The 27,442-nt window shown below is 42.0% G+C and overlaps 10 protein-coding genes across 11 annotated transcripts in view; 8 read left to right on the top strand and 2 right to left on the bottom strand.

Moving 5' to 3' along the window:
* The window catches only part of LOC145699732 (GDP-L-fucose synthase-like), an 81,868-nt gene that overhangs the window by 50,517 nt on the left and 3,909 nt on the right, over nt 1-27,442 (bottom strand). The window lies entirely within an intron of this gene.
* On the top strand, nt 1,724-3,618 carry LOC145699727 (uncharacterized). The gene is made up of 9 exons (XM_081776996.1): nt 1,724-1,863; nt 1,944-2,190; nt 2,233-2,344; nt 2,392-2,490; nt 2,538-2,627; nt 2,671-2,783; nt 2,997-3,179; nt 3,223-3,397; nt 3,445-3,618. Exons 2-9 carry the CDS (start codon nt 1,948-1,950, stop codon nt 3,525-3,527), a joined length of 1,098 nt encoding a protein of 365 aa, XP_081633122.1. The 5' UTR covers nt 1,724-1,863; nt 1,944-1,947; the 3' UTR covers nt 3,528-3,618.
* On the top strand, nt 3,817-4,598 carry LOC145699736 (phospholipase A2 group V-like). Its single transcript, XM_081777006.1, has 2 exons — nt 3,817-4,089; nt 4,166-4,598. Exons 1-2 carry the CDS (start codon nt 3,827-3,829, stop codon nt 4,527-4,529), a joined length of 627 nt encoding a protein of 208 aa, XP_081633132.1. The 5' UTR covers nt 3,817-3,826; the 3' UTR covers nt 4,530-4,598.
* Nucleotides 4,871-6,454, top strand: LOC145699724 (casein kinase I-like). The gene is made up of 4 exons (XM_081776991.1): nt 4,871-5,203; nt 5,249-5,587; nt 5,632-5,946; nt 5,990-6,454. Exons 1-4 carry the CDS (start codon nt 4,919-4,921, stop codon nt 6,287-6,289), a joined length of 1,239 nt encoding a protein of 412 aa, XP_081633117.1. The 5' UTR covers nt 4,871-4,918; the 3' UTR covers nt 6,290-6,454.
* LOC145699729 (heterogeneous nuclear ribonucleoprotein A/B-like) lies at nt 6,500-8,209 on the top strand. The gene is made up of 6 exons (XM_081776998.1): nt 6,500-6,538; nt 6,834-6,890; nt 6,928-7,213; nt 7,254-7,545; nt 7,593-7,723; nt 7,769-8,209. The coding sequence occupies exons 1-6, from the start codon at nt 6,536-6,538 to the stop codon at nt 8,071-8,073; spliced, it is 1,074 nt and encodes a 357-aa protein (XP_081633124.1). The 5' UTR covers nt 6,500-6,535; the 3' UTR covers nt 8,074-8,209.
* LOC145699719 (intraflagellar transport protein 88 homolog) lies at nt 8,560-16,470 on the top strand. The gene is made up of 8 exons (XM_081776987.1): nt 8,560-9,803; nt 9,847-10,177; nt 10,217-10,519; nt 10,566-10,650; nt 10,731-10,930; nt 10,974-11,405; nt 15,888-16,240; nt 16,282-16,470. The coding sequence occupies exons 1-6, from the start codon at nt 8,707-8,709 to the stop codon at nt 11,079-11,081; spliced, it is 2,124 nt and encodes a 707-aa protein (XP_081633113.1). The 5' UTR covers nt 8,560-8,706; the 3' UTR covers nt 11,082-11,405; nt 15,888-16,240; nt 16,282-16,470.
* On the bottom strand, nt 11,415-15,650 carry LOC145698155 (cell surface hyaluronidase-like). The gene is made up of 5 exons (XM_081775358.1): nt 15,580-15,650; nt 14,024-15,515; nt 11,973-13,980; nt 11,706-11,931; nt 11,415-11,641 (listed from the first exon to the last, which is right to left on the bottom strand). The coding sequence occupies exons 1-5, from the start codon at nt 15,638-15,640 to the stop codon at nt 11,415-11,417; spliced, it is 4,014 nt and encodes a 1,337-aa protein (XP_081631484.1). The 5' UTR covers nt 15,641-15,650.
* On the top strand, nt 16,500-19,003 carry LOC145699720 (kinesin-like protein KIF3A). Its single transcript, XM_081776988.1, has 7 exons — nt 16,500-16,637; nt 16,676-16,919; nt 16,966-17,727; nt 17,772-18,003; nt 18,048-18,268; nt 18,410-18,550; nt 18,597-19,003. Exons 1-7 carry the CDS (start codon nt 16,500-16,502, stop codon nt 18,779-18,781), a joined length of 1,923 nt encoding a protein of 640 aa, XP_081633114.1. The 3' UTR covers nt 18,782-19,003.
* On the top strand, nt 19,603-21,335 carry LOC145699726 (uncharacterized). Its single transcript, XM_081776995.1, has 5 exons — nt 19,603-19,724; nt 19,784-20,052; nt 20,095-20,353; nt 20,402-20,801; nt 21,023-21,335. Exons 1-5 carry the CDS (start codon nt 19,607-19,609, stop codon nt 21,159-21,161), a joined length of 1,185 nt encoding a protein of 394 aa, XP_081633121.1. The 5' UTR covers nt 19,603-19,606; the 3' UTR covers nt 21,162-21,335.
* LOC145699725 (CUGBP Elav-like family member 3-A) lies at nt 21,782-27,410 on the top strand. Of its 2 annotated transcripts, none has more exons than XM_081776992.1 (9): nt 21,782-21,906; nt 24,101-24,273; nt 24,424-24,526; nt 25,458-25,580; nt 25,622-25,718; nt 26,202-26,396; nt 26,445-26,609; nt 26,679-26,822; nt 26,977-27,410. In XM_081776992.1, the coding sequence occupies exons 1-9, from the start codon at nt 21,808-21,810 to the stop codon at nt 27,102-27,104; spliced, it is 1,227 nt and encodes a 408-aa protein (XP_081633118.1). In that variant the 5' UTR covers nt 21,782-21,807; the 3' UTR covers nt 27,105-27,410. The 2 variants fall into 2 exon arrangements, with proteins under 2 accessions (XP_081633118.1, XP_081633119.1); XM_081776993.1 differs by lacking the exon at nt 21,782-21,906 and adding an exon at nt 23,060-23,237.

Genomic DNA, 27,442 nt, shown 5'->3' on the forward strand with positions numbered 1-27,442 from the left:
GTCGCTCGTATCATTAAACTACTTAGGCCGAGCGGTACCTTTCAAAATGGACATCAAGGAGGTGACTCTGAAAATGAAGATTCAGATAAAAAAATGCCTGACGTACAGGACTTTGACTATTTTGTACATCATTTTATTGACAAGAAAAGCTACTTTGCTATCTTATATTGGTTGATAAGAATCATTGAGGATTGACTAATATTCTTTATGCAACGGACTACAGGTACATGTTTTATTTCAAAAATTCAGTTGGTAATTGATCGAAATTAATTTTTTCGAGTGTCACGTGTCCAGGTGTATCGAGCTCGGCTTAGCTTGGCGCTCCGGTTTGGGCACACACGTGCGCTCAAACTTCCGTTTCATTATCGAGCGAGCTAGAGTTTATCAAATTGCAACATATTGGGTTTAATTATTCAATCTTCTGGTGCATAATCGAAATCGTCAAAATAACCGGAAAAATTGGAGAAACCTGAAATCAATTCATCAAATTAAGCTTTCGAGAGTCGAAACAGATTTCGCATTTTATTTTGGGGCTAATTCTAAACAGACTTTTCCAATCAAACTTTTCAGCAATCATCGAATTCAACTAAAGTGATCGGTTAAAAATGATATTGAACAAGTGTCCTCTTTTGGGGTCATTAGCAAAACCGTCCTAAATACATATCTCCCACTTCCGAAAAATCATTTTCCCCAGGCGACTTTGACCTTTTTTGATTTTCCAGTAGACCCGCAATTTTCCACAAGAAAGGGGCCGATTGATGACTGTAATCGATCAGAGCTGACTTTTCTCAGCTTCCATAATTTTCGGAATGAAAACCGCTTTCCCTCTTCCCACCTCGAAATCAAAGGAACTCGCCGCCGGGGCTTGTCGATAATGAGTTCCGTAACGAAATGCAGAAATTATCGAAGATCGGATATCGCGTGATTTCCCAGGCCTTTGATCAGAATGGAAATTTATGCAAGCGGGAAATGGGAGATCAGAAGAATTAACGTTTTCCTCTTTTTAAAGCGGTTCCTCCTTGTTTTCAGTTCTAATCCTGTCTCAAAAATATATTACAGTTACACACATTCACATGAGAAACTGACAAAGGCTAAAGCACTAAAACCTTTGCTTTGATGAAATCCACGTCTTTCAGAGAATGGCGAAATGGTTTTCAATTCTAAAGCTCCCCGGGGCGCCTTCCGTTTCAAAAGAGCTAAACTTCACCCTTTCTCAGCTCAATGTATTCAAACGAGTGGAAGTAAATTTAATTCTTCTTCAGTTCAGCTCATAAATCATTCTAATCGAGCAACCAAGCAAACTTTATTTTGCATCTTTGAAAAATGCGAACGCACATTTCTCTTCCATGACTTCAGACTTCTGCACTATGAAAGATCAGTTTCTTACTGAAGAAGGCATGCCTTACTGATATCCTTAGTAAGTCCTTCGTTAGTGGCTTTAGTTACTCAATATAAGCAAGATAAAATACTTCAGTAAAAAAAAGAAAGACACTGCTGCTGACTAAGATATCTTTTGCAACCGAAACCCCATGAATTTATCAATGTAATCCATTTGGAAAATACACAAACTTCTCCTTTGTTCTAACGACTTTCGCGGCTTTTTCCAGAGGATTACCTCCATTAGCCGTCACGGGATCTCGTTGGCCGTCTCTTCGCCTGGAGCGCCGCTAGCTCCGGCCTCGAGCGCGTGCCCCAAGAAAGCGCCACCTCGTGTTCTCTCGTGAATCCGTTCTCTTCCCCCAGGCGGTCTTCACTCACTACAGTTACTCCCGCTGAGCACCCGACAGCGAAACCAACTTCTCTCAAAAACAATAACTAGAAGTCCCACAGAGATATCTACTACTGTAATTCTAACCTTTACAGGTAAGTCATCAAAGACATTCAGTAATATGAAGGAGTCTTTCTTGAGAATTTTAAGTATACGAAACTAACTCTTCTCTTAGAAAAATGACAGTTGCTTCTGTCTCTTATCCTCAGGGCTTCGAAGGCTACTACCCCAAAGACACTTTCTACACCAACCAAACTCAACCTCAAACAGTCTCTTTCGGCCATGCAACTTACCTCTCCAGCCAAGACCCTCAATTCCACTCCTGGCAACTGGGAGGAGGCGTTTACCCTTCTCAGATCGGTTCTGTAAGCTCAGCCATGAGCAATCTGTTCCCTCCATTTTCCAGAAGCTCGGCGCAAAAGGTAACGAACATTTGAAAAATCTTTGTTCAATCTTCCTCTTAGGTTGACATTGCTTGCCAATGGATCCTCCCTAACGGTCAGCAGTGCGGTCAACAGTTTCAATTTATGTCCGACGTTGTTCATCACGTGACTATGGATCATGTTGGCGGACCTGGTAAGTCGAAACCAAGCAAAATCTTGAGATATTAACTTTTCTCCTAGAAAATGTTGATCACGCCTGCTACTGGGCTGGATGCTCGAGAGATTGCGCTCCTTTCAAGGCTAAATACAAGCTTGTCAACCACATCCGCGTTCATACAGGTAAAAAAATAATCCTTCGAGTTCATTCTTCTAAAAGATTCTTTCAGGCGAAAAACCCTTTGTCTGCCCCTTTCCAAGCTGCGGGAAAACCTTTGCTCGAAGCGAAAATTTGAAGATTCACAAAAGAACTCACACAGGTAAGAAAAACTAAGCGTTATTAATTCTTACTGATTGTTTCAGGAGAAAAGCCATTCAAATGCGAGTTCAAAGGTTGTGACAGACGATTTGCCAATTCCAGCGACCGAAAAAAGCACTCAAACGTTCATTTCACCGAGAAACCCTACCAATGCAAGGTAAATTTTAACTTTTGAAAAGTGCTCGATCAGTAACAGCTAAATGCTAAGGTCAGCAAGATAATCAATCAAAATAAAAATACTTTTCCGGTCAGATATTCCCTTCGAAAATCGATACAACGTGATAGGTCAATTAGGTCAGAAAATATCACGTGTTGAAGTTTTATGGGAGTTTTTGACGGCAGCGGACAGTTATTAATAATGATTTTTTAGGTTGAAGGGTGCGGAAAGACGTACACTCATCCATCTTCGCTGAGAAAGCATCTCAAAGTGCACGAAAATCTGGAGACTCCAAACAGTGAAAAGATTTCCGACGCCAACTCCATCAACTCTTCCAACTCTATCGGCTCTCAGTCCCCAATCAACAACTCTCATAATTCCGAAGATTCTCATCAGGTAAAAGTTATTTCCGAAAATCAAATTCTAAAATCTATTCCAGGATCATCGAGAACGTCTTCCTTCATTTGAGCGAATCCAAGATGCAAACGCTGGAGTTCCAATTGTCTACGACACTCAGCCAAATGCCTTCCCAGCTGAGCATTACAGCAGCTATCAAGGATTCTTAGAGACCGACCATGGCGCTCAGCCCGCTGCAATCGAATCTCAACCTCCTGGTAAGTTGTCAAAACCCCCGTCCATCTTTTCTAACTCCATCTTTCAGTTTCCAATTCCGGGTTAGACCTCAACCTCTGGTCAAACAGCTACTGGTCGCAGCCTCAAATTATCCAACAGCAAACCTTCTAAATCATCATCTTCCATTTCTGTAAAAAATATTATGTACATACGATGTTCATTTATCACGTGCCTAGAATTATTTAAATCTGAAATAAAACCTTCATAAACTTGAAAAGCTGTCTTTTTATGAAATGGTAAGCAAAAAAAACAGGGCGTAAAGAAATCAATTTGCCTTCTCAGCGCCGCAATTCCCGCGAAACGGACTCTAAGTTGTTTGATTGTGGTTATCTCAGTTGAACGGGGTTGAACATGGGCGCCGCGGGAGCTCCGCCACCTTTTTCTTATCACTACACTTTGCTCAAGAGAAAATGAAGAAGGCGCTGGCTACGTTACTATTTCAGATTTCTCGGGCAGATTGGCAGCTACCTTTTGGAAAAGAAATTCTAAAGGAGCTGAAAGAACTCGGCTTTGAAAGCCACAACATCTCGCACTACGGATGTTACTGTCGATTCGGCGGGACCAAATACGCTCCTGAAGGAGAAGCGCAGGACGAATACGATCGGGCTTGCTTTAATTACAGTCAATGTGTGAAATGCTTGGATCTGGACCAGTGCAAGATTCACTATCCAAGGTAGTCTTCCTTGATTTTCTTTTTTTGAAAATTTTGGCGCGCACTGCCAGGACAAATTGGTAAAACCTTTCATTAGAATACCATTTCGAGTGGGGAATGAATTTTGCACAGATGGAGACAGTTCTTGCGAAAATAACCTCTGTAAGTGCCAGAAAAAATTGATTCAAGACATCATGGATCTATCTTGGTCACAAATTCATCTTCGGTCTTATCTCTCCCGCGATTTCAACCACAACGAGGAATGCCTTCACTCCTCCAACTATCAACGACTCCACCAAGACGAGTTTGAATGCTGCGGCGAGTATCCTGATAGATTCATTTACGCTCCAGAAAGTGGCGCAAGAAAATGCTGTGGAACAAGAACTTTTAACTCACAGTATCAAGAATGTTGTGATGATAAGACTGTTAGACTTCATGGAGAGTGCAAAAGAAGCCCTTGAGTATTTGGATTCGATGAAATCAGAAATATTCTAACTGTGCATTTAAAATTTTTTCTAATAAAATTCAAAATTTTTAATTCAATTTTTTTAATCATGTGAAGATGCAGAAGTCTAACCTAACCAGGAAGGTTTCATCAATTCAGATAAGGCTATCTTTTAGTTTTTCAATTTCTGAGAACGACCAAAATCGCCAAGTCAGTCAAATTTGGCGCTCGCCAGGCATCGACCAATCAGCGCTCGCCTCCACCGTAGAAACACCAGGCAGCAGCTGTTAATCGTGTTTTTGACGGAAAATTGAATCTTAGAGAAATCACTGTATCAAAATGATACCTCTTCAGCCCCAAGAATTAACGAGAATATTTAAGAGATTTTATGTTAGATCGTCGGTAATGGAGCAACTAATTGAACTTTTCCCGCATATACTTCCAGTAACGAGCGATTACAATTCGAACTTCGAAACTTCTGTCGTCGGCCAAGAGGATATGGAAATGACGCATGATGCCGATCTTGTGAATGCGCCGCAACGAGATATTCATCTTGTGGAAGAGCAAGCTGTGGATCTACGTGCAGATGGTTTGAAAGTTCGAATAATCAAGAAGCTTGGTTCAGGCGCTTACGGCTCCGTCTATAAAGGCATTCTCTACGGAGAACCGTTTGGAGAAACTAAAGTTGCGGTAGAGTAGAAAATAACGTCGGAATCGAGTTGAAATAAACTTCAGGTCGTCATCAAAGTCGAGCATTATCTCTGCGAATTGCCACAGATCAACCTCGAACAACGTTTCTATACGCATCTCAAAGTATATTCGCAGAGAAATGTGAATCTCAAAGAAGGCATCCCAATCGTGTATTATTGTGGGCAAGAAGTAAAGCTGAAATACACTTCGCCGAAGCTTCACGGTCACAACTCGACGATGATAGGGTTATTCAACATTATCATAATGGAAGAGCTGGGAAAGGACCTCAAGGTCGTCCACAAACAGCTTTCTATGGGATTGCCTTTCGCCTGCTGGATAGACTTGGCGGGACAAATGTTCAAAATTATGCAGACATTAGTCGAAGTAACCTCTCATTTACTGAATGTAAAATAAAATTTTCCTTTCAGAAAAAACTGATTCACCGTGACATCAAGCCAAGTAACTTTGTCCTCGGCCGTGCCCGAGCAACTGTCACTGCCCGTGGATCAAGCAAATTATTCATCGTCGACTTTGGCCTTTCAAAGAGATGGGAACGCATGAAACGAGAATGGGGGTTGAACATGGTTGGGACGAAGAAATACATGTCGGAGCATGTTATGGCTGGTGACAGGCCGCATGTTAGAGATGATCTGATTTCCTGCTGCTACGTTTTGCGAGAGATGCTCGACGGGTGTCTTCCCTGGGACGAAATGATCCACGAACAAGACGATATGCGCAACTGGGTAGGATTTATAGCCAAAAACATCCTTATTTATTGAACTCTAGCACCAGACATTGCAGCGTATGAAACGAAACTTGAATGGAAATGCTCTCTTCGGGCAAGAGGACCCGGACGATCCTCTTTTCTGCTTCGACACTCCTGATGATCCACAGGAAGGTCAACCAAACCAGCCTGACATCACCAAGATGTGCTGGATTTTTGATCATATCAAGGGCCTCCAGTGGGGCGAACTGCCCGATTTTGGCTTCATTTTCGATCTTCTCAATGAGATGAAGAACGAGAACCAGTCCTTCCTCAAGGCTGACGATCCTTGGAAGGAGATTCTTCAAGTCATTAACGATTGAAGCCACTTTTAAACTTAAAACAATCCATTAACCATCAGTGCCATTCATTTGCCAGAAAATATGATAAAATATTATATTCCACCAAAAACCTTCAAATGCATTTTAACTGCCCATTTATTTTTAAATAAAATTGATAACGCACAACAAAACAATCCCCCTCTTGTTGGCAACAACGAAGAAAAGTGTCGAATCATCATTAATTCTAGATTGAAATCAACATGCTCGTACGATTACTATGTCTGCCACATGGTAATGCAACGGATCCGCCTGATAAAAATTAATTTTAACCGACTAAATTAATTTTAACGTCCAAGAGAATAAAAAACACAGTCTAAGAGATAAAAAGAAACAACAGCTGCTGATCATGATAATTGATAAAGAATCTAAGACGCGTACTCTGTAATCTAAGTTTCTAAGCTCTAATTGTTCAAAACCTACCTTCTTCACTTTAAAATAAAATAAAAAAGGATAAACGAGAGAATTAATTATAACTTTCTTAAACTCTGATTTTAATTTCTCCCTATTCTAAATGAAACCTTCTCAGATGTCTTACGACGGTGGATACGGTAGTTTTGGTGGAGGAGCAGCACCAGCGGGAGAGGTAAAAATCTATTTTGGAATATTTGCTCAAGCTTTAGGCCGACTACTCCGGTGGGGCTACCTCTTACGGTGCTGGAGCTGGAGGTGCTTCTGCACAAGACGCTGGTGGATACGGCGCTCCAGCAGCTTCAGGTGGAGGTTACAACACAGGTGGAGCTCAGGGCGGCTACGGAGGAGGATATGGCGGCGGCCAAGGTGGAAACGCACCGCAGGCAGCTATTCAAATCAAGTCCAATCCAAAGGATGGTCAACTCATCAACTCTCCCGATTCACCAAATAACCAAAAGATGTTTATCGGTGGTGTCTCTAAACAGACAACTACTGGTCAGTAGATTTCCTTGTGCGCTTTTCAAATTTATCTCAGCTTCTCTTCGAGCTCATTTTGAGCAGTTTGGCGCAGTAAAGGACGTCGAAATCAAAGTTGATCCCAGTACTGGCCTTTCTCGAGGTTTTGGTTTCGTTCTATTCGAACTCCCAGAATCTGTGAACGCTGTGGTCGCGGCTGGCCAACAATTCCTCGATGGCAAACGAATCGATCCCAAGCCAGCTGAGAAGCGAAACTGCAAGGTCTTCATTGGTGGTATTAACCCAGCTACCGCTAGCGAGACCGTGCAGGAACTGATGGAGACTTTCGGAGAAGTCGAAAATTTCGAAAGGTACTCCGATTTTTACCAATCCGAGACCTTCCTTAAAAACTTCTAAGACGCACTGATCGCAACCGAGGCACCCTTCAGCCATTCGCTTTTTGCACCTTCAAAGATGATGCCGTCGCATCAAGCTTGGCCAAAACCCGTTGGGTTGAGATCGAAGGAAAACGATGCGAAGTAAAACTCTGTAAGTTCATCGATTTGATATTGAATATTTATTTGAAACATTTAGCCATCGAAAACAAACAGAAGCTCTTCAACCAGGGTTATGGTGGAAATAGAGGCGGCTACGGCGGTGGAGGTTACGGTCAACAAGGCTATGGGGGATACGGTGGCTTCGGAGGCGGTGGCTACGGCCAACAAGGAAACGGAGGATTTGGCGGCTACGGTGGCTATGGAGGTCCTGGCTTTGGAGGACAGCAGGGAGGATTCGGCGGTCCCGGTGGTTTCAGAGGCGCTCCAGGTGGCCGAGGAGGTGGACCTATGCGTGGTGGTCGAGGGGGTGGCCGCGGAGCCGGCAGACCTTCCCCGTACTAAGATCACCGCAATCTGACCCTTATACGATCATTTATTCGGCAGCCTTTAAGGCATCGAACCCATTTTACTAGTACTTTTTTGACCTACTGCCTAAAAACTATCCCATTACTCGGTGTCACGCAAAACTACTATTACTTTAAGAGAAACCTGAATTGTCTCCTCTACTTTCTATGAAACCCATTTTTATAACTTGAAAACTGTCCCCTTGTATCTACCCTTGACTGTAGGAGGGTTTCTATACCAGTATAAAACAACTCGTCTTTTGTACATACTTGGATCATCTTCTTGAGTCTCAGTCAAATACAACTTGTTCGAAACTGAAATGTCTCATTTTTTTATCGTCTTAGCATGGATGATCCGTACGCGAACTTTGATTATGAAGACGAAGGCGCTGACGCTTTTGATACGAACATTGATAACGATGAGGAGTTCAAGCGCGCACTGACTAGCCATGGTCGCCAAGGATATCGAGGCGGGACTAGCGCTGGCAATAGAAACATCTCTACGGCTTTCAAGCCCCAAAATGACAACCGCCCAACTACAGGCATCACTGGCGCTGGATATCAGAAGTCTACACTCAACTTGAGCAAGAAGAACTCAAATACGATCGTAGAAGAAGGAGATGAAGAACGAATGGAAGAAGAGAGGATTCGCGAGATCGAGCGAAACATCTCCAAGATGGTCGATCAGTCAATCATCTGCCAATCAAAAGGTGATTCTCGCAGAGCCCTAGAAATCGCAAAGAGTGCAGCGAGAAAGGAACGCGATGTGACCAAGAAGCGTGATGCGAGTGGACTCAGTGATGGACAGAATATGGATCTGACTTTTTCCGTTCATTTCAACGTAGCTGTTCAGTACGAAATGAATGATCTGTACTCTGAGGCTCTGCAAGCCTATCAAGTCATCGTGAAGAATAAAATCTTCCAAAATGTCGGTAGAATTCGAGTCAACATGGGAAACATTCATTTCAAGCTGCGGGAGTTCTCCAAGTCAGTAAAACAGTATCGCATGGCGCTGGATCAGGTCCCATCACACTATCGAACGATGCGAAGCAAGATACAAGCGAACATCGGCGCATGCTTCATCAAGCTCGGTCAATTTCACGACGCTGCCAGCGCATACGAGCATATCATGTCCGAACATCCCGATTTCAAGCCTGGATTCAATTTGATCATGTGCTACTACGCGATGAAGGACGCAGAGAAAATGCGACGAGCGTTTATTCGTCTTCTCAACGTCACCTCTGGCGTCGACGAAGAAAAATATCAAATTGCGACAGACGACAAGAACGAAGCCGCTCATTTGGAAGCCATTTCTTCCGACCCTCTTAGAGCTCTCGAAAGACAGCGTAAGACACTTGCTGAGCGAACAATTGTCCAAGCGGCGAAGATGATCGCCCCATACATCGAAGAGCACAATTTCTCCGCTGGCTTCGATTGGTGCGTCAATCAAGTCAAACAAAGCCCATATGGGGAGCTTGCGAGTGATCTGGAAATTCACAAGGCGCTGACATATCTCAAGGAGCACAGCTTTGAGCCCGCAATAAAAATTTTGAAAAACTTGGAGAAGAAAGACTCGAATGTCCGTTCGCAGTCCAATAACAACCTTTCCTTCATCTACTTTCTCCAGCAAAAAAATGCAGAAGCAAGTACATTTGCCTCAAAAGCGCTACAGGCTGATAAGTACAATCCGAGCGCGCTGGTGAACAAGGGAAATACGGTTGCTTTCGAGTAAGTTCAACCATTCTCTTCTATGTTTTCAATAAAATTTTAGTGGTGATTGGAGCAGCTCGATTCAATACTACCAGGAAGCCCTACGAGTAGATGCAGAATGCAGAGAAGCTCTTTACAACCTCGGCATTGCTTGCAAGCGGGTAGACCGAAAAGAAGACGCACTCGAATCCTTCATGAAGCTGCATCAAATTCAACGAACAAATCCACAAGTCATGTTTATGATTGCCGACGTCTACCGATCGATGGGCGACAATAGCGCTGCTGTTGAGTGGCTTCAGCAAGCGTTGTCTGTTTCTCATAATGACCCGAAACTGTTGCAAGAACTCGGAGCTATATTTGACCAGGAAGGAGACAAGTCGTCGGCGTTCCAGGTATGCTAAAACAAATCACTTTTGGTAATCATGTTTCAGCACAACTATGACTCCTACAAACTCTTCCCCGGCGACATCCGCGTCATCGAATGGCTCGCTAGCTACTACATCGAGTCTCAATTTCCAGAGAAAGCCGCCAACTACTTCGCGCGAGCTTCCGTCATTGATCCACATGAAGTAAAGTGGCATCTTATGAATGCAGCCTGTCTCCGAAAGATTGGAAATGTCCACCAAGCGCTTGAAAAATACAGAGAGACGCATAAGAAGTTCCCTGAGTCGAGAGAAGTGCTCGAATACCTGGTCCGATTATGTACGGATATGAGGATGGATCAAGAAGCAAAGGTACTATTGTCCAATTTTGAAATATCTCGCTTATCTGTTATATAAGGAATTTGCTCATAAACTGAAACGACTCGATAAATCACTCAGGGAGCGAGAAACTCGTGAGACCCGTGTGGGATCAGCGACCAAGGGTAAGTCAATACATTAAAACTTTCGCTAACTAAAGTTCACCCGATCTCACATGAGCCGCTTTCATAAAACTTTATTTCAGGAAGACAAAAAAGTGCAAGCTCACGAAGGGGCTCCAGTAAAACTCGCAATAATGACCGAATAGGATCCGGTCGTATCGGTTCCGGCCGTGCTGGATCTGCAAAATCGCGTGATGCAGGCAGCGCTATTTCGAAAAGCAGCTTGGAAAGGGAGGACTCTGAAATAGTTTATGAGAAGATTGAGCCAGACGTGAACATACCTGTAAGCCATCGTACAACTAATCAACTTCTCATATCCAATTTAGGAGTCAGTTCCGTCGAATGCTGACTATCGACCTAAGACATCCGCTGGAAAGCGCCAAAATGACGATTTTGATGATTTTGATGACAACGACGAGCTCCTTCCAGAATAAGCTCTTCATATTTTTCTACTGATTTTCCTTTTCTACCGCAATCTTTTGTTTAGATTTATATTTGTTTACTCAATAAAAGCCATATTTTTCGTAAAATTGCGTTCAACCGGAACAGGTATCATCGTTTCCTCATCAGAATGGCAGAGGACTTTGAGAAATTGGTAAATAAATGCACGATCCTTTCCACGGAGATCATCCACAATCTGGAACGCATCTCAAGCTCGCAGAAGCAAGAGGAAATCGACGATTCTAATGTTTATGCTTCGCGAAAACTCGAGAGTTTCAAACAAACTTTGGGAGGCATAGAAAACACTATTGTCCCCGGTAAGTCTACTAGTCTTGTTCTGTTCGTGTTTTTGTTCTGTTTACGGTGTTAGAATAAGTACCTCCTGAGTCATCAAAGTCTCCACATGTTCCAGTGGCGGCAATTTGTTTGCCAGAGAGTTGGGTGTCGAAATCGTAGGCATCGATGAGTTGCATTCTGAGTTTTCCACCAACGTTGCTAAACGGATAAGAGCCGGTTTCTAAGCCAACAAAAGGCCATCCAGTAGTAAAATAATCTTGAGTAGTTTGAAAGATTTTCCTGTGGTGTAATAATATTCCGTTTTAAAACTATTCCTTCGCTATCGGCAATTCCGTAGCCAGAACCAGTTTGATCGACGAAGAATCCTCCGACTCGTCGATCATTTGTCTCGGTTATCTTAACATGAATCCATCCATCATCAAAGAAATAGGCTATGGGGAGAGCGCTTGCTGCCAGATTAGCGAATGAAGTGACCATGCCAGCCTCAAAAGTAGGGAGAGAGAAGGAAAGTCCATTGTGCCCAATTTTTTCACGCAGTCCTTGAACCTTAATTTGTATTAGTTATGAGAATTCTTGAATTAATTTACGGAGTATCTGGTCTCATCATAGACACAAAGCGAGAATCTAAATTCACTTGACTCTTTCGCGTTCTGGAGTCCAATGTGAATATCACCAACTGGAACGAAATTGGCATCGAGAGATGGTCTAAAAGTAACGGTTTTCCCCGCTTCAACGGTAAGCGAAAGCTTCGAGCTTTCATCGAATTCGACGCCTTTCTCGTTTTCGTTGTTTTCTAGCCATCCGCCGATAGGTTTTGGGAATGTAACATCGATCTCGCCCAACTGAGTTGAAAACGGACAAAGTTTGTAGATCGACTGCACTGGGTAATCATCATTAGCCGTTCCAGTTTCACACCCAGTGGTGATAAACGGATTCTCTGTTCGAAGCACGTATCCGGGATGACCAGTTATCCGACCAGAAACATCGGAAATTGCGAACATTTCACGATCAGCCTTATTATCATTATTCAACTTGTCATCTCCGAAGATCAGCGGGCAGTTTTCGAAAAGGTTCGAATGGAGAGCTACATTTTCAGGGTTAACTGTAAAGCGAGAGTTGTTTCCAGGGACGATTGGTGCTCTGATCGCGCCAAAGCCGGCACTGTCTGGGAAAAAGTCAAAGAAGCGGTTGTTAGAAATGATGGTTGGTTCGGATGATGCGGATACCACGATACCGCCTTGGATTTCATCTCGTGGGAGAGGAGCTTGTCGGTAAACATCATTTGATGGCTTATACCAGCTGTATTTATATTCCTCTACTGAGTTCGGCTTAGGAAGCTGTGGCTTATCATCAATCGAGCAGTCCATAAGCTGGTCAAGACTCTTTGATTTTATGCTGCTTCCTTCATCAAGCTCATAGCAGCGCATGTGTCCAGTGTTTTTTGTGAAACCAACGAAGGTTGAGTCAGTAATTGTTTTCTTCGCCCCGTATACACCCTCAGATGTTACCAACTCGAAACCTTTGGCGTTGTCAGAAACCTGCCAATTTTCAAGATGGACGTTTGCTCCTTCAATCTTGTTCGTTTTCGTTGTATGGTGAACTTTAAAACCAACAAAATATTCGTCCGCCCAGTTTGACTCTGGTCGCTCCCAGAGATTTGGTCGCAAATCGTCAATTTTTCGATCTTCATTTGGCTTGAAATCGCCGTCTTGCCACTTTTCTGGCATCGCAGTGTATTTCAGTCCTGTTGGATCGCCTTCAGGAAGCATCGACAAGAAGGGAGCGTTATGGGATGCAGTTGGTCCATCATCCTTCACAGTTCCCGAACGAATGATTCCGTAAGTAGCAGCAGAGGCTTTGTTGTTCCTCCATTCTCGGCGACCAGTTTCTTTACTTGGCGGAATGGCTTCGAACTGATATTTTTCTGAAGCAGTGTGATGGAAGAACCAGAATCCGGCAGTGCCACCGACAGCAGCGTTGTCATGGATCCAGTTAGCACCGTGAGACATCCAAAAGACTGAAAGAGCTTCGCAAGGTGCTCGGCCAATTTCAGCGCCGTTATATTGATCATTTGCTGCTTCACAGATCGACCCATCACGATCAGTTGGAAGAATGATTCCAGGCTTGACGACAATGCCCAAGTTTCCAGTGATGTGATTGTAGGTTTCAACACCGTCTTCCATGAAAAATCCGTGACCGACAGTATTGTATCCGACGAAGTTCTTCACTGTTGCTTCATGAGTTCCGTGCACGGTGACGAAACGTGAGAAGCAATCGTGAACAGAGACGGATTCAAATGAACTCGGATCTTCGTATCCTCCCATTCTGCCAACATACCCAGCGTGATGCCAATGGAGAGGATATCTAGCGAGCCATGGTTGCCCCGCATTAAAGACCTCAATGTGAGAGACGTGGAAGTTCCTGAACTTCTTCGTTCCGACCATGTGGGCTCCGTGTCTGTCGATATCTTCACCCTCCATTTCTGCAAAATATGGGCACCAGTTGACCTGTCGATTAGGGGAATCTTCGTTCAGCGATTCTCGAGTTCTAGCGTAGTCACAGACCGGTTCCATTTCTCCGTAGAATCGAATGTTTCTAATACGATTTCTTTTTGCTTATTTTTGAGCATTATTCTTACCTTGAAAGAAGTCCCACCTCCGCTCTCTGATCAATGCCAGTTCGCTGATCAATTCGACCCCAGTGAGTAAAGTCAGCCGGTCGGTCTAGCATAATCTCGAACCTAGTGCAATCATCGCATGGCCTGATGGTGAAGACTTCAGAATGTAATGGATCCTGGTCCGTAGAAGCAATCACAATCTTGTCCCCAACTTCCCAGGAAGAAATGTCATGTGATACCTTGATTTTAGGGATTTGCCAAGCTGTTGAACTTGAGTACTCTACACGCTGCTCGAAGGCATTCCAAAAGTTAATTGCAGTAGCACTTCCGAAAGGGTTGTCAAGTATTTCTTGGAATTCAGATATCGGCATCGTCTCGATCGCAGAGTCTCCCCAATGCGATTTCATTTTAAGTACAAAGTCAAAGCCTTCTTTTTCACCTCCGAGCGGAACTGGCCCAACATTAATGTACAGCGCGGCTGGTGCTTTCCATTCGTTGGGAATAGATAGTTTTAGATCTGATTCTCCATTCGCTGTATTAATAACACCTGCGAGCTGAGACCACTTTTTCTTGTGGAAAGTACTGTATGCCTCAGAAAAAGCGGAGTTTTCAAAGCCAAGTCCAACAAGAAGCTCACGGAAAGGCGCCGTCAGAGTGTACTGAAGATCAGTAAAGAAAATAACCATTTCACCTTGATTCAGGTTTTCTATATTGAGTTTTTGCTGAATCTCTTCAGAAATTGTGCTTCCGCTATTGATGCTGAAAGTATCTTTCAAATCTCCTTCAGCAGAGAGGACGTGAAAAACCATTCGCTTCTGACCCCGAAGTTGGGTTGGCGCCGCGTTATTTTTATCTTGCGACCAGTTGAGCTGTTCGACAGCAATTGAGTCTTTGAAAAGATGATCTTCCAAATGCGTCCAATGCCACTTTTCTTTTCCGTGCACCTCTACAACACCATCTCTATCGGCGTGAAAGTACTTTCTTCCGAAGTCCTTGTCCATTGAGTTTCGATTCCCATAAAGCGCAATATCAAGTTTTCCTTGATATCGACACTTTCTTGAGCCAGCCCAAATTTCTCCACCATTTTCGGCCTTCAAAGCAAGTGCTCGAAATTTTATGAGATTCCCGGTCGGTCCTCTATCTTTGAAAATGAGTTTTCCTCCAGTTAGGACTCGTACAACTCCTGTATCGATACTTCGGTCGACGATGACGACTCGATTCTCGATTGTGACATCGCCAAATGGGTAATCCCAAGCCTCAGCAGCAACGCTGTCTGGACAAGTTCCATCTACGTCCCACTGGTTTGTTGGGAAACGGAGCTTGAACTCGTCAGCTTCAAAGCCTCGTCTTCTCTTATCAGAGCGACCAGAGTTGAAAACCTGGCGCTTGAATTTGAGAAAGAATTCTTCCTCATTAACCTCCATCTCTGGATCGATGTTTTTGAAGATCTTCTTCCATTCTCTTTTGCTCAGATCTCCATATTGCTCCAGTTCAGCGTCGTCGAACGGTGCAGCTGAATTATTTTAATATATTTGCTATAGCCTATAGTATCATCAAATTTTAACTAGAAAGCTCACCTTTATGTCGGTCTTTCTTCCCCGCCAAGACGGTTGATAACAACAGGTGAAATAGCTTCATTTTGTCGGAATTTCTCTGACAAAGTGAACTCGTCAGATTTGAGATTAATTTTAAGTACGATTTTATCTCCGATGACGATTTCGGAGCCGGCTTATCTCCGGTGGAATTTTAAGATTTCAGCGAATAAAGCGTTTGATTATATTTAGGTTGTCCAAAATTGTCCAATTGCGGTATTAAATTAATTTAAACTTTATTGCTAGTTCAGTTAAAGACCAGTTAAAATGTCCATAACGGATTGTTTGTTTAGACAACGATCACCAGGTCCTCACATCGAAAAAGCTAGGAGAATCATACAACAAACTGAAATCGGATTTGAGGCTGAAAATGAAGAGCGCGGAAGCAAGACTGCAAAACCTCGACCGAAATAGCCTTCTGGGAGACAACAGTAAAAAACCAGCGGCAAAAAGCGGCCCAAAGATATCAAATGGTGAAGCAAAGACGAGACTGCGGCAGGTTAACCATTTGGTTGGAAACATTCTGAATCAGGGTCAAAGAGCGCAGGAACAGCTGGTTGATTCTAGTTATGTTCTAAGAGGGACCAAAGGAGACTTGGCGTCTGGATCAGATCATTTGAAGAATTCTAAACGCCTTTTGGAAAAGGTAGGATTAATCAAATAGAGATATCTCAAAGATCTGTTAAGCTTAAACGAAGAAAGAAAACTGACCAACTCATATTCTTTCTTTGCCTGGCATTCTTCTTCGCAACTTGTCTGTACATTCTATTCAAGCGTTTCACTCCTGGTTTCATACTTCGTCGGGTTAAAAGTGCCTTATTTTTGTCGTAGAATTCTGTAGTTCATCATTTTAAAAGTGCAATAATGGAAAGATTACACGGGTTTCTCATACTCATATTTTAAGAATGAGCGATAATGTGAAAGTTATCGTTCGATGCAGACCCCTCAACTCTAAAGAAAAATCAGGGGGCTACAAAGAGGCAGTTCAGTGCGACGAGGTCAACGGTCGGGTTCTTATTGAGCGGCCAAATGATCCACCAAAGGTATTCTTTTTTCTCTGCCTTTTTTTCACTTTTATAAGTCTTTCACATTCGACCATGTCTTCGGAAAAGACAGCCGGCAAGTCGACGTCTACAATCTCACCTCTCGCCCAATCGTCGATTTCGTTTGCGAGGGCTACAATGGAACCATTTTCGCTTACGGTCAAACTGGAACTGGTAAAACATTTACGATGGAAGGCGTGCGCTCAAATCCAGAGCTCAAGGGAATAATTCCCAACTCATTCGCGCATATCTTCAGCCATATTTCGAAAATTGGCGATTCTGGTAAGTCGAAAACTATTTTTCTTGAGTTTCACATCTATGCCTTTAGATCATACTTTTCTCATTCGCGTCTCTTACCTCGAAATCTACAACGAAGAAATCCGAGATCTTCTTGGGAAAGATCAGAAAAAGCGCCTCGAAATCAAGGAGCGCCCAGATGTCGGAATCTACGTCAAGGACAAGAAAGAATTCGCTGTCAACTCAGCTGAGCACATGGAGAAGATTATGTCTCAAGGAAACCAAAACAGATCAGTCGGAGCGACCCTGATGAATGCCGACTCCTCCCGATCTCATGCTATTTTCACGATCACGATCGAATCAATGGACAAGGGGCCTGATGGACAACAGCGCGTACGAAAAGGACAGCTGCACATGGTCGATTTGGCCGGTAGTGAAAGACAAGCGAAAACGGGCGCTACTGGAGATCGACTAAAAGAAGCGACCAAGATCAACCTCTCGCTATCTACCCTTGGAAATGTTATATCCGCTCTTGTCGACGGAAAATCAAGTTTCATCCCCTATCGAAACTCGAAGCTTACCAGATTGCTTCAGGACTCCCTTGGTGGCAATTCAAAGACGCTCATGATTGCTACTTTTGGGCCGGCAAATTACAACTTCGAGGAGACTATTTCTACGCTGAGATATGCGAATAGAGCGAAGAACATCAAGAACTCGGCAGTCATCAATGAGGATCCAAAAGACGCGCTGCTGAGGCAAATGCAAGAGGAGCTTGATGCGCTAAAGAAACAACTGGAAAAAGTTGGAGAAGGCGGCGGAGTACCGACTGATCAACTCGCACAAATGAGCATAGGTATGTTATTATTTTAAAATTCTTATTTTTTTACTTTTTTATAGAAATTATGAAGCAGCGAGAAAACTTAGAAAAAGATCGTGAACTGGCGGAGAAAGACAAGCTCAAGGCAATGAACTCACTGAAGAAAAAGGAAGCTGAAATCAAAAAGACCGAAAGTGAACAAGCCGAACTTGAAGCTAAAATGGCGCAGATCAATCAAAAAGTTGTGCACGGCGGCGTCAACTTGCTGGAAAAAGATGAAGAGCAACAGAAACTATTGGAAGACAGTAACAAGTAAAAATAAGGGGCATAAAGACTTCTGTATTATTATTTTAAAGAGAGCTACAGCAAAAAATCGCGAGCCAAGAAGACATGAAAAAGCGTATCGTAGAAGTCGACTTTACTCTAGAAGACATCAACAAAAAATACTCTTCGCTGCAAGAAGAAGCGAGCGAAAAGACCCGCAAGCTGAAGAAAATCTGGACAATGTTCAACGCTGCCAAATCAGAACTTGCTGACATCGAAGCCGAAAATGCAAGAGAAATAGAGTCAATGCTCGGTAAGACAAATTCTCACCACATATGACCCAATAAACGAAATCTTCTTTTGACGATAATTTTTGTGTATCGGCCCCATAACAGTTTACAACCTCGCAAATATCAAAATCACACATAGTGCGTCAGTAATTAATTTTTTTAAGATAATATACGAGAGTTAGAACAAAGTCTGCAACTGAAGCAACTCATCATCAGGAGACTAATCCCGCCAGAAATGCAACAACTGATAGAAGAAAACATGAGCTGGAATGATATGATCGGCGAGTGGCAAGTCAAAGGAATAGGTAGCTCTTTCCAAGGAGAATTTTTTCAATAAACTTTTTAAAACAGCTTACACTGGAAATAATATGATGAAACGTCGCGAAACACCACCTCCTGAACCAGAAGAATTCGACGAGGAACAAGCATATCTTGTTTATGGCGACCCAATCATGCCTTCTGCTCGACCAAGGACTTCGAAGAAAAGTCGCAAGAAAAAGAAATCCAGTCGGAATTACGAGCTTGAGCAGCTATAATAAAATTCAACTTTAGTTCTTATTCAAAATCATCAAATTTCTCTTTCTGTATCGAATCAACTTTTCAAACTTTCCATTTTCATTAGTACTACTTCTTTGTACTTTTGCTTCTTATTGCACTTTTATACTGGTTTTATATTGAACTTAGAGCATGCGAATTGTTGTTTCTGTCACGTTCTGCCTTACTACCATTTTTGTATGAATAAATGTTATTTTCTTAAATTTGAACAGGACTTTTTTATTGGGCTCTTTCAGCATTTAAGCTTGCGTTATCAGTAGTAATAAGTTATCACAGTGAGTTCGAGAGACAGTTCAGTGAACCTTCGAGTAAATTTTTCTGGGTTTTCCATCAACCATCGTAATGTAGGCGACTTTTTTCGTTTTGCCATGTTCTGACGATTTTCCCGACGAGGTCGTACTTTTTGCCTTTTTCACGGCTTTTGGGCTGTTCAGAAGCGGTTTTCTGTAGTCTTTCATTTTTTGATTTTCTATCTGAATACTTTTGATGGAAAACTGATTTGCCCCTTGATTTTATACCGACAAAAAGTAGCGACATCATGTTACTCTCTATCGCCTGGTGGGAAGAATCTTTTACTAGCAATTGCTAAATTTTGATATTTACGCACTAAGAAATATTTGCCTACTCTTTCCGATCTCGTCAAAACTAGTACTTTCGCGAAATAACCGAAGAGAATCATGAAAATCTGTTGTAGCAACGGGAGATTTTCTTAGATACATTAAATTTTAGCGGGAAATGATAAACTAAACGTCATCGACGAACGGTACTTTGGAACTCTTTATAACGACCTGTGTTTGATTTTAGAAATGTTTGCTGCGTTCAAAAAGAAGATAAATCCAGCAGGTGCGAGTTCGGGCAGTCTCGATGCTCGCTCACCACGCCCAGAGCCTGTTTCGCCCAAGCTGCAGGCAAAATTAAGCAAGGGTAAGTGGTTAGCTATTTATTTATTAATGATAAAGAGAATTATCATTCTGATTCTTTAGGAATATCGACAAATATGAGAATTCTCGTCAGCGGCCGAAGAAAATCAGGCAAATCGTCTCTCCTTAGGCGTCTCAAAGGGCTGCCACACAGAGCAGAATATACTGAAACTAAGGAGCCAGTTGCGGCAGTCTCTGTAAATTGGAATTACAGAGCTACTACAGATGTCATTAAAGTCGACGCATGGGAAGTTGCAGACGAGAATTTAGAGTGTTATTTACAGGGCTCAGCTGCTGTTATTCTGATGTATCAAGCAACTGAGCCGTTCGAGGTGAACTTTATTCAATAAATCTCTTTCTAAAAATGCTTTTAGATGGACTTTATTCTGAAACGCATTCCTGACATTCCCCGTAATTTGCCCGTCCTTGTTCTAGCCAATTTCATCGACGCAGAAGAAGCTGATGTCGACAAATGCGACGTTGAAAGATTACAGAAGCTATCTGAATCTCGAATAGCTCCTGTTTACTTCTGCAAAAGCGCGATGACTTCTGGAAGAGGGCTCAATATGATCTACCAATTCTTCAACATTCCATATTTAATTCTAAAAGAGCAGGAGTTGTCCTTATCACTCGGTAAGGCTCGAATGTGATAAACAAGATTCAACTGAAATTAATTTCAAGCAAATACAAAGAACGATCTATCAAACTCCTTCATGTCGATGCAGTCCCTTCAACAGTCCCAATTCCGTGTAGAACAAGTGGCTCCTTCGAATAACCCAGTGCCAGTTTTAAAGACGGACCCAGCTTCTAAAGACCTGCAAAATAATTTGGTAATGGAGGAGGAAGATGAGATTTCTGACGAAGAGATGATGGTCAACTCGATCTTCAAAAAGAAAGAAGATGAAAGTGCGACAACAGAGCTACAAGAAAGAGAAAGACCTATCGGAAAGTCTCCAGAAGCGCTAGAAAGGCTTTCATCTGGACCAAAGGATACATCTTCTCCTGTTCTACTCGCCCCACTGGCAAAAGATGATTCGCCTTGTGGGAGTTTAGGAGACACCTCTACAATCACACTTCAAAGGTACTTTTTTAGCTGAAATTTATTGTGAAGGACTCAAATTTGTTGTAGTTCTCCATCGCTTCGTTGATTCTTTTTTCTTCGTTTTGTTGATCGGGGATTTCCATATCTTGCCCGATCCATGATTCAACCTCTTATTTATTTGCTGAAAAAGTGCGCCACTCTAGCCAAATTTTAGCCTAAAATTGGTTCATTCCACACCTGTTTCATCGATTTAATTCTAGCTTGCCTGAAGATGAAGAAGTGCAAAATCGCCCTGCTTCAAGCAGTTTCGAACTTGACTGGAGCCGCAACAACTACCTAGCATCAGAATCCACTGAATCACTTGAAAAACTCAGCATCAGCCACGGTACCACGCAATAAGAATTCATACTGTACTCGTTTGTCTCTCTTGAGTTTACTATTGGTTATCTTTATATACGAATGTTTGCCTGTTTCCTCAAATGTGCACGTCTTGTTTCTTCATTATTATACCCAGAATAAGATATTCCCTTTCTTCACTTTACATTGTTCTGACAATTTTCAATAAATCTATATGCAGAAAATCAATGGAGATAAATCGCCTTTTTCTAAGCCGATTTTTCTTCACTTACAAGTGGCGAAGTCGCTCTTATCGATCAGTTTGAGGAGATATTATATCAAATAATTAGTCTTTGATTGCTGTGACTTTTTCACGTTTCGATTTTCGTCGTTTCCTATCCCATGACCTTAATGGCAGTCACAAGGAATATATCTTTATTTTCATGCATTAAATGTTTGATTAAAAGCGCGGGTTCGCACCAATTAGCCTTGCATCGAGTTGTGCACCGATTGGCCTTGCTCGTTCGATCTAGGGCGTATTCCCTTGAGGACATCGATCTGCATCCTTTTCTGCCGCGTTCTCCCCCTCTCTCCGCCACTGTTCGTCTTCGTCCCTCCGTCGTCGTCGTGCTTCTATATTTTGTTTACTTTTTTGTCGTTGTACTCTTTGCCTTTGTAAACAGAAACAAAACAGAAAACAGGAGAAAACATGTTCTGGGTGCCAAATACCACCGCGGCCGCCTCGGCAACAGCTGCCACCGCTGGCTACATTCCGGCCAGGACGCCGTCCGAAAGCGGATCTGAAAAGGTAAACCAGTCCTTTGATTGTTTCTGGATTATTGAGGGTCTCTTACCTTTGGCTAAAAGTTCAAAGCTAAGAGCAATTATAGGTATAAGGATCGATAATTGAAAAATTAACTCTTCAAACTCTTCCTTGATTTTAACAAACAACCAGGGATGTAACCGTTTTTACATAACAGCTTCTACTTAATTTTTCAGTAGAGTCGTTGATCATTGTTTTCTTATGAGCATTTTGTACGAAAAAGAAATGTATGCTCAAGCAAAAATGTATTGATTAGAGGTAAGACCTGAGGGTCTCTCTTTTTGATCAATTTTAAACTTGGTGAAGATCTTTAATATTTAAAAAATTGAATTTAATGCCTCTGAGTCACTTCCGGGAAACGCAAAAATAAAAGAGAGACAGACAAATCGATAGCAGGATTTCATGCACCACTCGTCATTTTTTTGAAAAGCTCGATTATCAACTCGCGGCAGGTGTTTGGTAAGGTTTTTTACGACCTTCGCCAGTTCCAAAGTTATTTGAGGTTTGCGTGTAATTACTGTCACGGGAGGGACTGATCAAAGAGGGGTACTTTTCCTCTCATAAACTGGTCAATTACGATTATCAGTTTCTAGTTTTTTGAGAACAAAAAATTTTACAAATCTTAAAAAAACTAACATTCAAGACATTCTCCTTATTTCAAGCCAGGAATATCGAATTGTTCATTACAAATCTTAAAAAAAAAACTGAAAATCTAAACTAATCTTTCAATCATTTCAATGTCTGAAAGTATTGCATGATAGTATTATTTATACAGAAAGCTGCATAAAACTACATGCTCGATAGAAAAAAAAGGGTTATCGATAAAATTAATATTGTTCTTGACGGATGAGCTGTCTGCGCAGTGACAGGACTTGAAAGAGCTTGTCTGATGACGTGTGACTAATCCCCGTTCTATATGATGACCTATATTGAGGCGATTCAGGAGGAAGAGGATTTCGGGCGGGACGTGTTCGATTTTCGGCCCTTCGCGGGGTGGCCAGATGCTCACCCGCTAAATTTGAAGCAGGGGCCATCTGGACATCGATTCCTTTCCTGCCCAAAGTCGATATTTCTATCTGTCTCTTTGCTGCCGACAGGGGAAGATCTGAAATTATTTAAACTTTCCGACAACATTCTCCCTGAGTCAAAAATCCCGGACTTTATTTACGAGAGATAGCTTATCCAGATAAGAAACGCGAAAATAAATATTCAATAAGATTTTTGAATTGCAAAAGAACAAGAAACGAAAAATGATGGAAGTTGTGAGCCCGATTGAAGCGACTAATTTGAGCAAGAATTTTCTCTCCTCAGAATGGGTAAGACATGTTCTAGATCATTTTTACTGACAGATCTTTTATCAGACTCTTTCTTCTAAAATGCTTGTTTTTCCGGCTACAGTTTTGAAAGTAAAAAAGCCGCGTCGCGGCTTTCTGAAACATGAATCTACCCAGGTAGAGACACCGGTACTCCTTTTTTGAAAAGAGAAAGTCAATGTCATAGGATGACTGTAAGGGAATCTGAAAGGATTGAGCTGCTGATAGGCTCATCTTGCCTTGAAGTGAAAGGGTTAGGCTTTATTACCAGCCTCTCTTTCTCTTTCCTTGGACAAAGCCGCAGCGAGGGTCAATTTGCAAATCAATCTCAACTCCTGAAAGATCCTCCTGACTTTTTTAAAAGTTACAATTTGAATCCTCCGGCTACAGATAAACCAATTAATAATTGGGCAATTATATAATTTTGATACCGAGAGACAGAGCAGACGATTGGATTCGGGACAAAACATACTCAAATATAAAAAAAAAATAAAAACTATTTTAAATGGAGATTTTTGGTCCTAAGAGCAATCAGCGGCGAATTTTTAAGATAGAATTTAGGAGCTGCGTTTGGCATAATAATGAAAGAGTAAGAATAAAAACCGGTTGTCTGACCTTTTTTCTTGCCTTTTTTTGATATTTCTTCGAGAAAATAAAAGTAATCAACATTCCAATGTTAAATGACGTGCAATAGCCATCTTGCTTCAAGGTTATCGTGCATTAATGCAGCCCTATTCTCTAGCCTATCGATAAGTGAGTCTAGTGACAGTTCCCAGGAAGAGCAGTAAAGATAGAATTTGTTATTTTTGAACGCGGAGTAACAGAGGAAAAGAACGAAAAGAAACGCCTCTAAAATGAAATCTTAGATGGGGGCAAAGACCAAGACTGAAGTAAACTCAAACGACAACTGCGAGGCGAACAACAACAGAGAAGAAGACCGAAAACTATTCGTGGGAATGCTTTCGAAAACGCAGACTGAAGAGGATGTCAGAAGGCTTTTCAACAAATTTGGGCCGATAGAAGAGTGCACTATTCTCAGGTAAAATAGCATCAGTGTCTGAGAAGGAGCAGATCGACTCACGTGCGCAGAATATAAACCTAGTTATAACCAAAAAGATACCGTAGAATTTCGGTCAAGCTCTTATTCATTCATAAAATCGTCTTTACCAAGCTTTAATATTTTTTATAGAACTCCTGAAGGCTCCTCAAAAGGGTGCGCTTTCATCAAACTCGGCAATGTCCAGCAAGCTCAAAACGCAATCGCTCAGATGCACGGTTCCACAACAATGCCGGTAAGTGTACTCGTCATCGCTTGAAACGAATGATAAGCGTCATTTGTGATAAAACATATATCATGAAACAGTTCTACACGAGCGCTCATCTGAAACGATTATTTCTACGGGATACATTAAAAACCTAGCACAGTTCAACGTATTCGGAAAGGATCGATAGAAACTTAAAATCTTGTGATATAAAAGTCACTCGAGGGCGCTAGATTTTCATTTTTTAGTAATTTTATTGCCCCCTTTTCGTTTCTGAAACTGATTTATAAAGAGAATTTCCAATAGTAAACAACAAAAAAGGTAATACGAAAGACCCCCAAACTCTTTAGACTTTCAAACTGCTACTTTTTCTTACAAACTGTCCCCCCATCGATAATTTTTTCCGTGTACGCATGATAATTTTCCGAATTTCGTCCAATTGATTTTTCGGCACTGACCCCCTTTTCGTCAAAAATGCTCCAGCTTTGGGCTTCCTCAAACGAGAGAAATTTGTAACAAGCTGTAATTGATACGGTTGTGGTTTTTTGTTTGGACAAGATCGACCACCTTTACTAATCGGACGCTTTGCTAGAAAATTAAAACAGTTTTTCGGCTCTTTAGCATCTTCTTAAATTTTGACGCAGGTTCGTTAGAGAAAATTTTCAGAGATTACCGGCGTTTCATTTTTAAAGAAAACTGTCATTATTACGGTGAGAAGGAGAAACATTCTTATTTTTTACTTCGCTAAAGAGCTGAGAAGGTGTTTTACGGAGATCGAGGAGCAAAAAAACAATTGAATTTTTAATTCGGAAAAAATGCCTTCTATTCTTCCCCAGATCATTTGGGCGAGAGAAAGCGTGTTTTATTCATCATTGCTCAAGAAAAAAAAAGAGTTTCATGATGAAATGTATCCGTAACGGAGAGAGAAATGCAAGAAAGGATTGAAAACCAAGATTTTAAGGGTGCGAGCTCATCGATAGTCGTCAAGTTGGCTGATAACGAGAAGGAACGTGCGCTGCGAAAGATGCAGCAAATGGCGGCGAACGGCATGGTGTCACCGATTCTGAACTATGCTTATCCACAGGTAAAGAAACAGTGAACTCTGTCATGCGATCCATTCTTTAGTCGATCGGTGGATTCGCTAACAACATGTGGGCAGGAGGCATTGTCGCGCCGATGGGAATGCAAATGGTCAACCAGATGGTCCACGGCGTCGTTCCCAGTAAGTTTACGCACATTCTCTTTAGAACTACTCGTTTTTAACATTTCTTACTGGTTGTTCATTATTGGGGTCGAATGATTTTTATTATAAAAATTAACCTTCTTTCTAAGGTTAAAAAATCTTAACATGGACACGAAGTGAGTCTATTCGGTAATTTATTCGGTATTCGGTATTTCTGTCTATTCGGTATTCGTCCAACAATTCATTTGAAAGTGTTTAATAACTGTCCTTTCTGTTGGTCGGTAAAGTAGCAGTCCCAAAACATAGAAGTGAAATTAGAGTTAACATTTAATCAATGTAATGTTTCATCTTTGTTAGCAATCTATTTGATCGTCTCAAAAAGAAACTTGATTTTTCAAAGAAAGAATTTTCATTTTCGCAAAAATCGAAATAAGGTCAACCTTATAAACCGGGGATCGTCTCGGCATTTTTCCCCTTTTTCTTCGTTCGATGTCTCTTTCTGTGTCAAACTTAAATTTTTAGCTATGATGCCCCAGATGCCCTCTGCTCCTCAGTCTCCCATCGCCATTTCTACCGCCGGTAGCACTTCGGCCGAGTCTGCCCAAGCTCAAGCGCACGCACAAGTTCAAGTGCAGGCTGCTGCCATCGCTCAGCCTCAGCCAGCTGCTGCGTATTCCCTTCAGACCGCTTACGATAGCACCTTGGCCCAGTATCAAGGTAATGTTCTGTTTTTATAATGTGTTTTTAACGCATGTATTATGGTAGCTCAAACCGCGGACTTATCTTCTCTCGCGGCGACGGCGGCATATGGCGGTTACCAATTCGTGATGGTCCCCAATCCCGCGGGTGGTTATACTCAAGTCCCGCTGTCGTGCGGCACGCAGAGCATGGCTGCTCTCAATCAGAATCCCTGTGCTCCTCAACGTGAAGGTAAGCAATCTTTCAGACATCTTCAGCCTAGACTTGAAAAGAACACATTTTCACAAATATTGTTTATAGGCCCGGACGGGTGCAATCTGTTCATTTATCACCTCCCCCAAGAGTTCACAGACGCCGATTTGGCCAACATCTTCGCGCCCTTTGGAAACGTCATCTCGGCCAAGGTCTTCATCGATCGAGCGACGAATCAAAGCAAATGCTTCGGTAAGGCACACAACCTCGAGGCCTGTCACTTTCGATCTTTGGCAGATATCCTAATCACATGCATTATTGATTTCGCGCTCTTTGTAGAGCAGTTTGCCCGGATTAATGAATAATGAGCAGAAAACTCTTAAACATATCTGTATTTATTTTTTAGGCTTCGTCTCCTACGACAACGTCTCCGCTGCCCAAAACGCAATCAACGCAATGAACGGATTCCAAATCGGCATGAAGCGCCTCAAAGTTCAGCTCAAGCGACCCAAGGCCGGCGAAAAACACTTTTAGCTAAAATTATATTTTTCATCCTTCTACCATATTTTCTTCTTCTAAAGAGTTGACCTCTTGAACCAACTTTACCAGTAATGCAACCCTTGCTTTCCCCAAACTCCCACTGTAAATACGCCCTTTACCCTTTTTAAAAGACTCATTTTAATGAGTCTTTATTAAACCCTTCTCTTGCACATCAAAACCGCTTCAATACTTTAATAATAATTTTAAATTATTTCTTTTCGCTTTTATTTTATTTTTTTCTGATGATTCTTTTTTCCTCCACTGGTTACTTCATTTTACCTGCAATAAATCAACGAAGTTACAGAACATCACTTTTCAATTAGTAAAATTAG

Source organism: Oikopleura dioica, chromosome 2 (genome assembly GCF_907165135.1).
Source record: "Oikopleura dioica chromosome 2, OKI2018_I68_1.0, whole genome shotgun sequence".
NCBI lineage: Eukaryota > Metazoa > Chordata > Appendicularia > Copelata > Oikopleuridae > Oikopleura > Oikopleura dioica.

Coding starts and splice junctions, on each gene's coding strand:
- LOC145699720 (XM_081776988.1), top strand. CDS start 16,500: ATGAGCGATAATGTGAAAGTTATCGTTCGATGCAGACCCCTCAACTCT. Junction 18,004..18,047: donor CTATTGGAAGACAGTAACAA/GTAAAAATAAGG, acceptor ATTATTTTAAAG/AGAGCTACAGCAAAAAATCG. Junction 18,551..18,596: donor GTGGCAAGTCAAAGGAATAG/GTAGCTCTTTCC, acceptor TTTTTAAAACAG/CTTACACTGGAAATAATATG.
- LOC145699736 (XM_081777006.1), top strand. CDS start 3,827: ATGAAGAAGGCGCTGGCTACGTTACTATTTCAGATTTCTCGGGCAGAT. Junction 4,090..4,165: donor TGCAAGATTCACTATCCAAG/GTAGTCTTCCTT, acceptor ACCTTTCATTAG/AATACCATTTCGAGTGGGGA.
- LOC145699727 (XM_081776996.1), top strand. CDS start 1,948: ATGACAGTTGCTTCTGTCTCTTATCCTCAGGGCTTCGAAGGCTACTAC. Junction 2,191..2,232: donor CCAGAAGCTCGGCGCAAAAG/GTAACGAACATT, acceptor TCTTCCTCTTAG/GTTGACATTGCTTGCCAATG. Junction 3,180..3,222: donor ATTCCGAAGATTCTCATCAG/GTAAAAGTTATT, acceptor AATCTATTCCAG/GATCATCGAGAACGTCTTCC.
- LOC145699729 (XM_081776998.1), top strand. Junction 7,214..7,253: donor CTCTAAACAGACAACTACTG/GTCAGTAGATTT, acceptor AATTTATCTCAG/CTTCTCTTCGAGCTCATTTT. Junction 7,546..7,592: donor GAAGTCGAAAATTTCGAAAG/GTACTCCGATTT, acceptor AAAACTTCTAAG/ACGCACTGATCGCAACCGAG.
- LOC145699725 (XM_081776992.1), top strand. CDS start 21,808: ATGTTCTGGGTGCCAAATACCACCGCGGCCGCCTCGGCAACAGCTGCC. Junction 21,907..24,100: donor CCGAAAGCGGATCTGAAAAG/GTAAACCAGTCC, acceptor ATGAAATCTTAG/ATGGGGGCAAAGACCAAGAC. Junction 24,527..25,457: donor ACGGTTCCACAACAATGCCG/GTAAGTGTACTC, acceptor CAAGATTTTAAG/GGTGCGAGCTCATCGATAGT.
- LOC145699724 (XM_081776991.1), top strand. CDS start 4,919: ATGGAGCAACTAATTGAACTTTTCCCGCATATACTTCCAGTAACGAGC. Junction 5,588..5,631: donor TTATGCAGACATTAGTCGAA/GTAACCTCTCAT, acceptor TTTTCCTTTCAG/AAAAAACTGATTCACCGTGA. Junction 5,947..5,989: donor AAGACGATATGCGCAACTGG/GTAGGATTTATA, acceptor ATTGAACTCTAG/CACCAGACATTGCAGCGTAT.
- LOC145699726 (XM_081776995.1), top strand. CDS start 19,607: ATGTTTGCTGCGTTCAAAAAGAAGATAAATCCAGCAGGTGCGAGTTCG. Junction 19,725..19,783: donor GCAGGCAAAATTAAGCAAGG/GTAAGTGGTTAG, acceptor CTGATTCTTTAG/GAATATCGACAAATATGAGA. Junction 20,053..20,094: donor AAGCAACTGAGCCGTTCGAG/GTGAACTTTATT, acceptor AAATGCTTTTAG/ATGGACTTTATTCTGAAACG.
- LOC145698155 (XM_081775358.1), bottom strand. CDS start 15,640: ATGAAGCTATTTCACCTGTTGTTATCAACCGTCTTGGCGGGGAAGAAA. Junction 15,516..15,579: donor GAAGAAAGACCGACATAAAG/GTGAGCTTTCTA, acceptor AAAATAATTCAG/CTGCACCGTTCGACGACGCT. Junction 11,642..11,705: donor TGGCTACGGAATTGCCGATA/GCGAAGGAATAG, acceptor AAACTACTCAAG/ATTATTTTACTACTGGATGG.
- LOC145699719 (XM_081776987.1), top strand. CDS start 8,707: ATGGAAGAAGAGAGGATTCGCGAGATCGAGCGAAACATCTCCAAGATG. Junction 9,804..9,846: donor GGAAATACGGTTGCTTTCGA/GTAAGTTCAACC, acceptor ATAAAATTTTAG/TGGTGATTGGAGCAGCTCGA. Junction 10,931..10,973: donor AGCCAGACGTGAACATACCT/GTAAGCCATCGT, acceptor TATCCAATTTAG/GAGTCAGTTCCGTCGAATGC.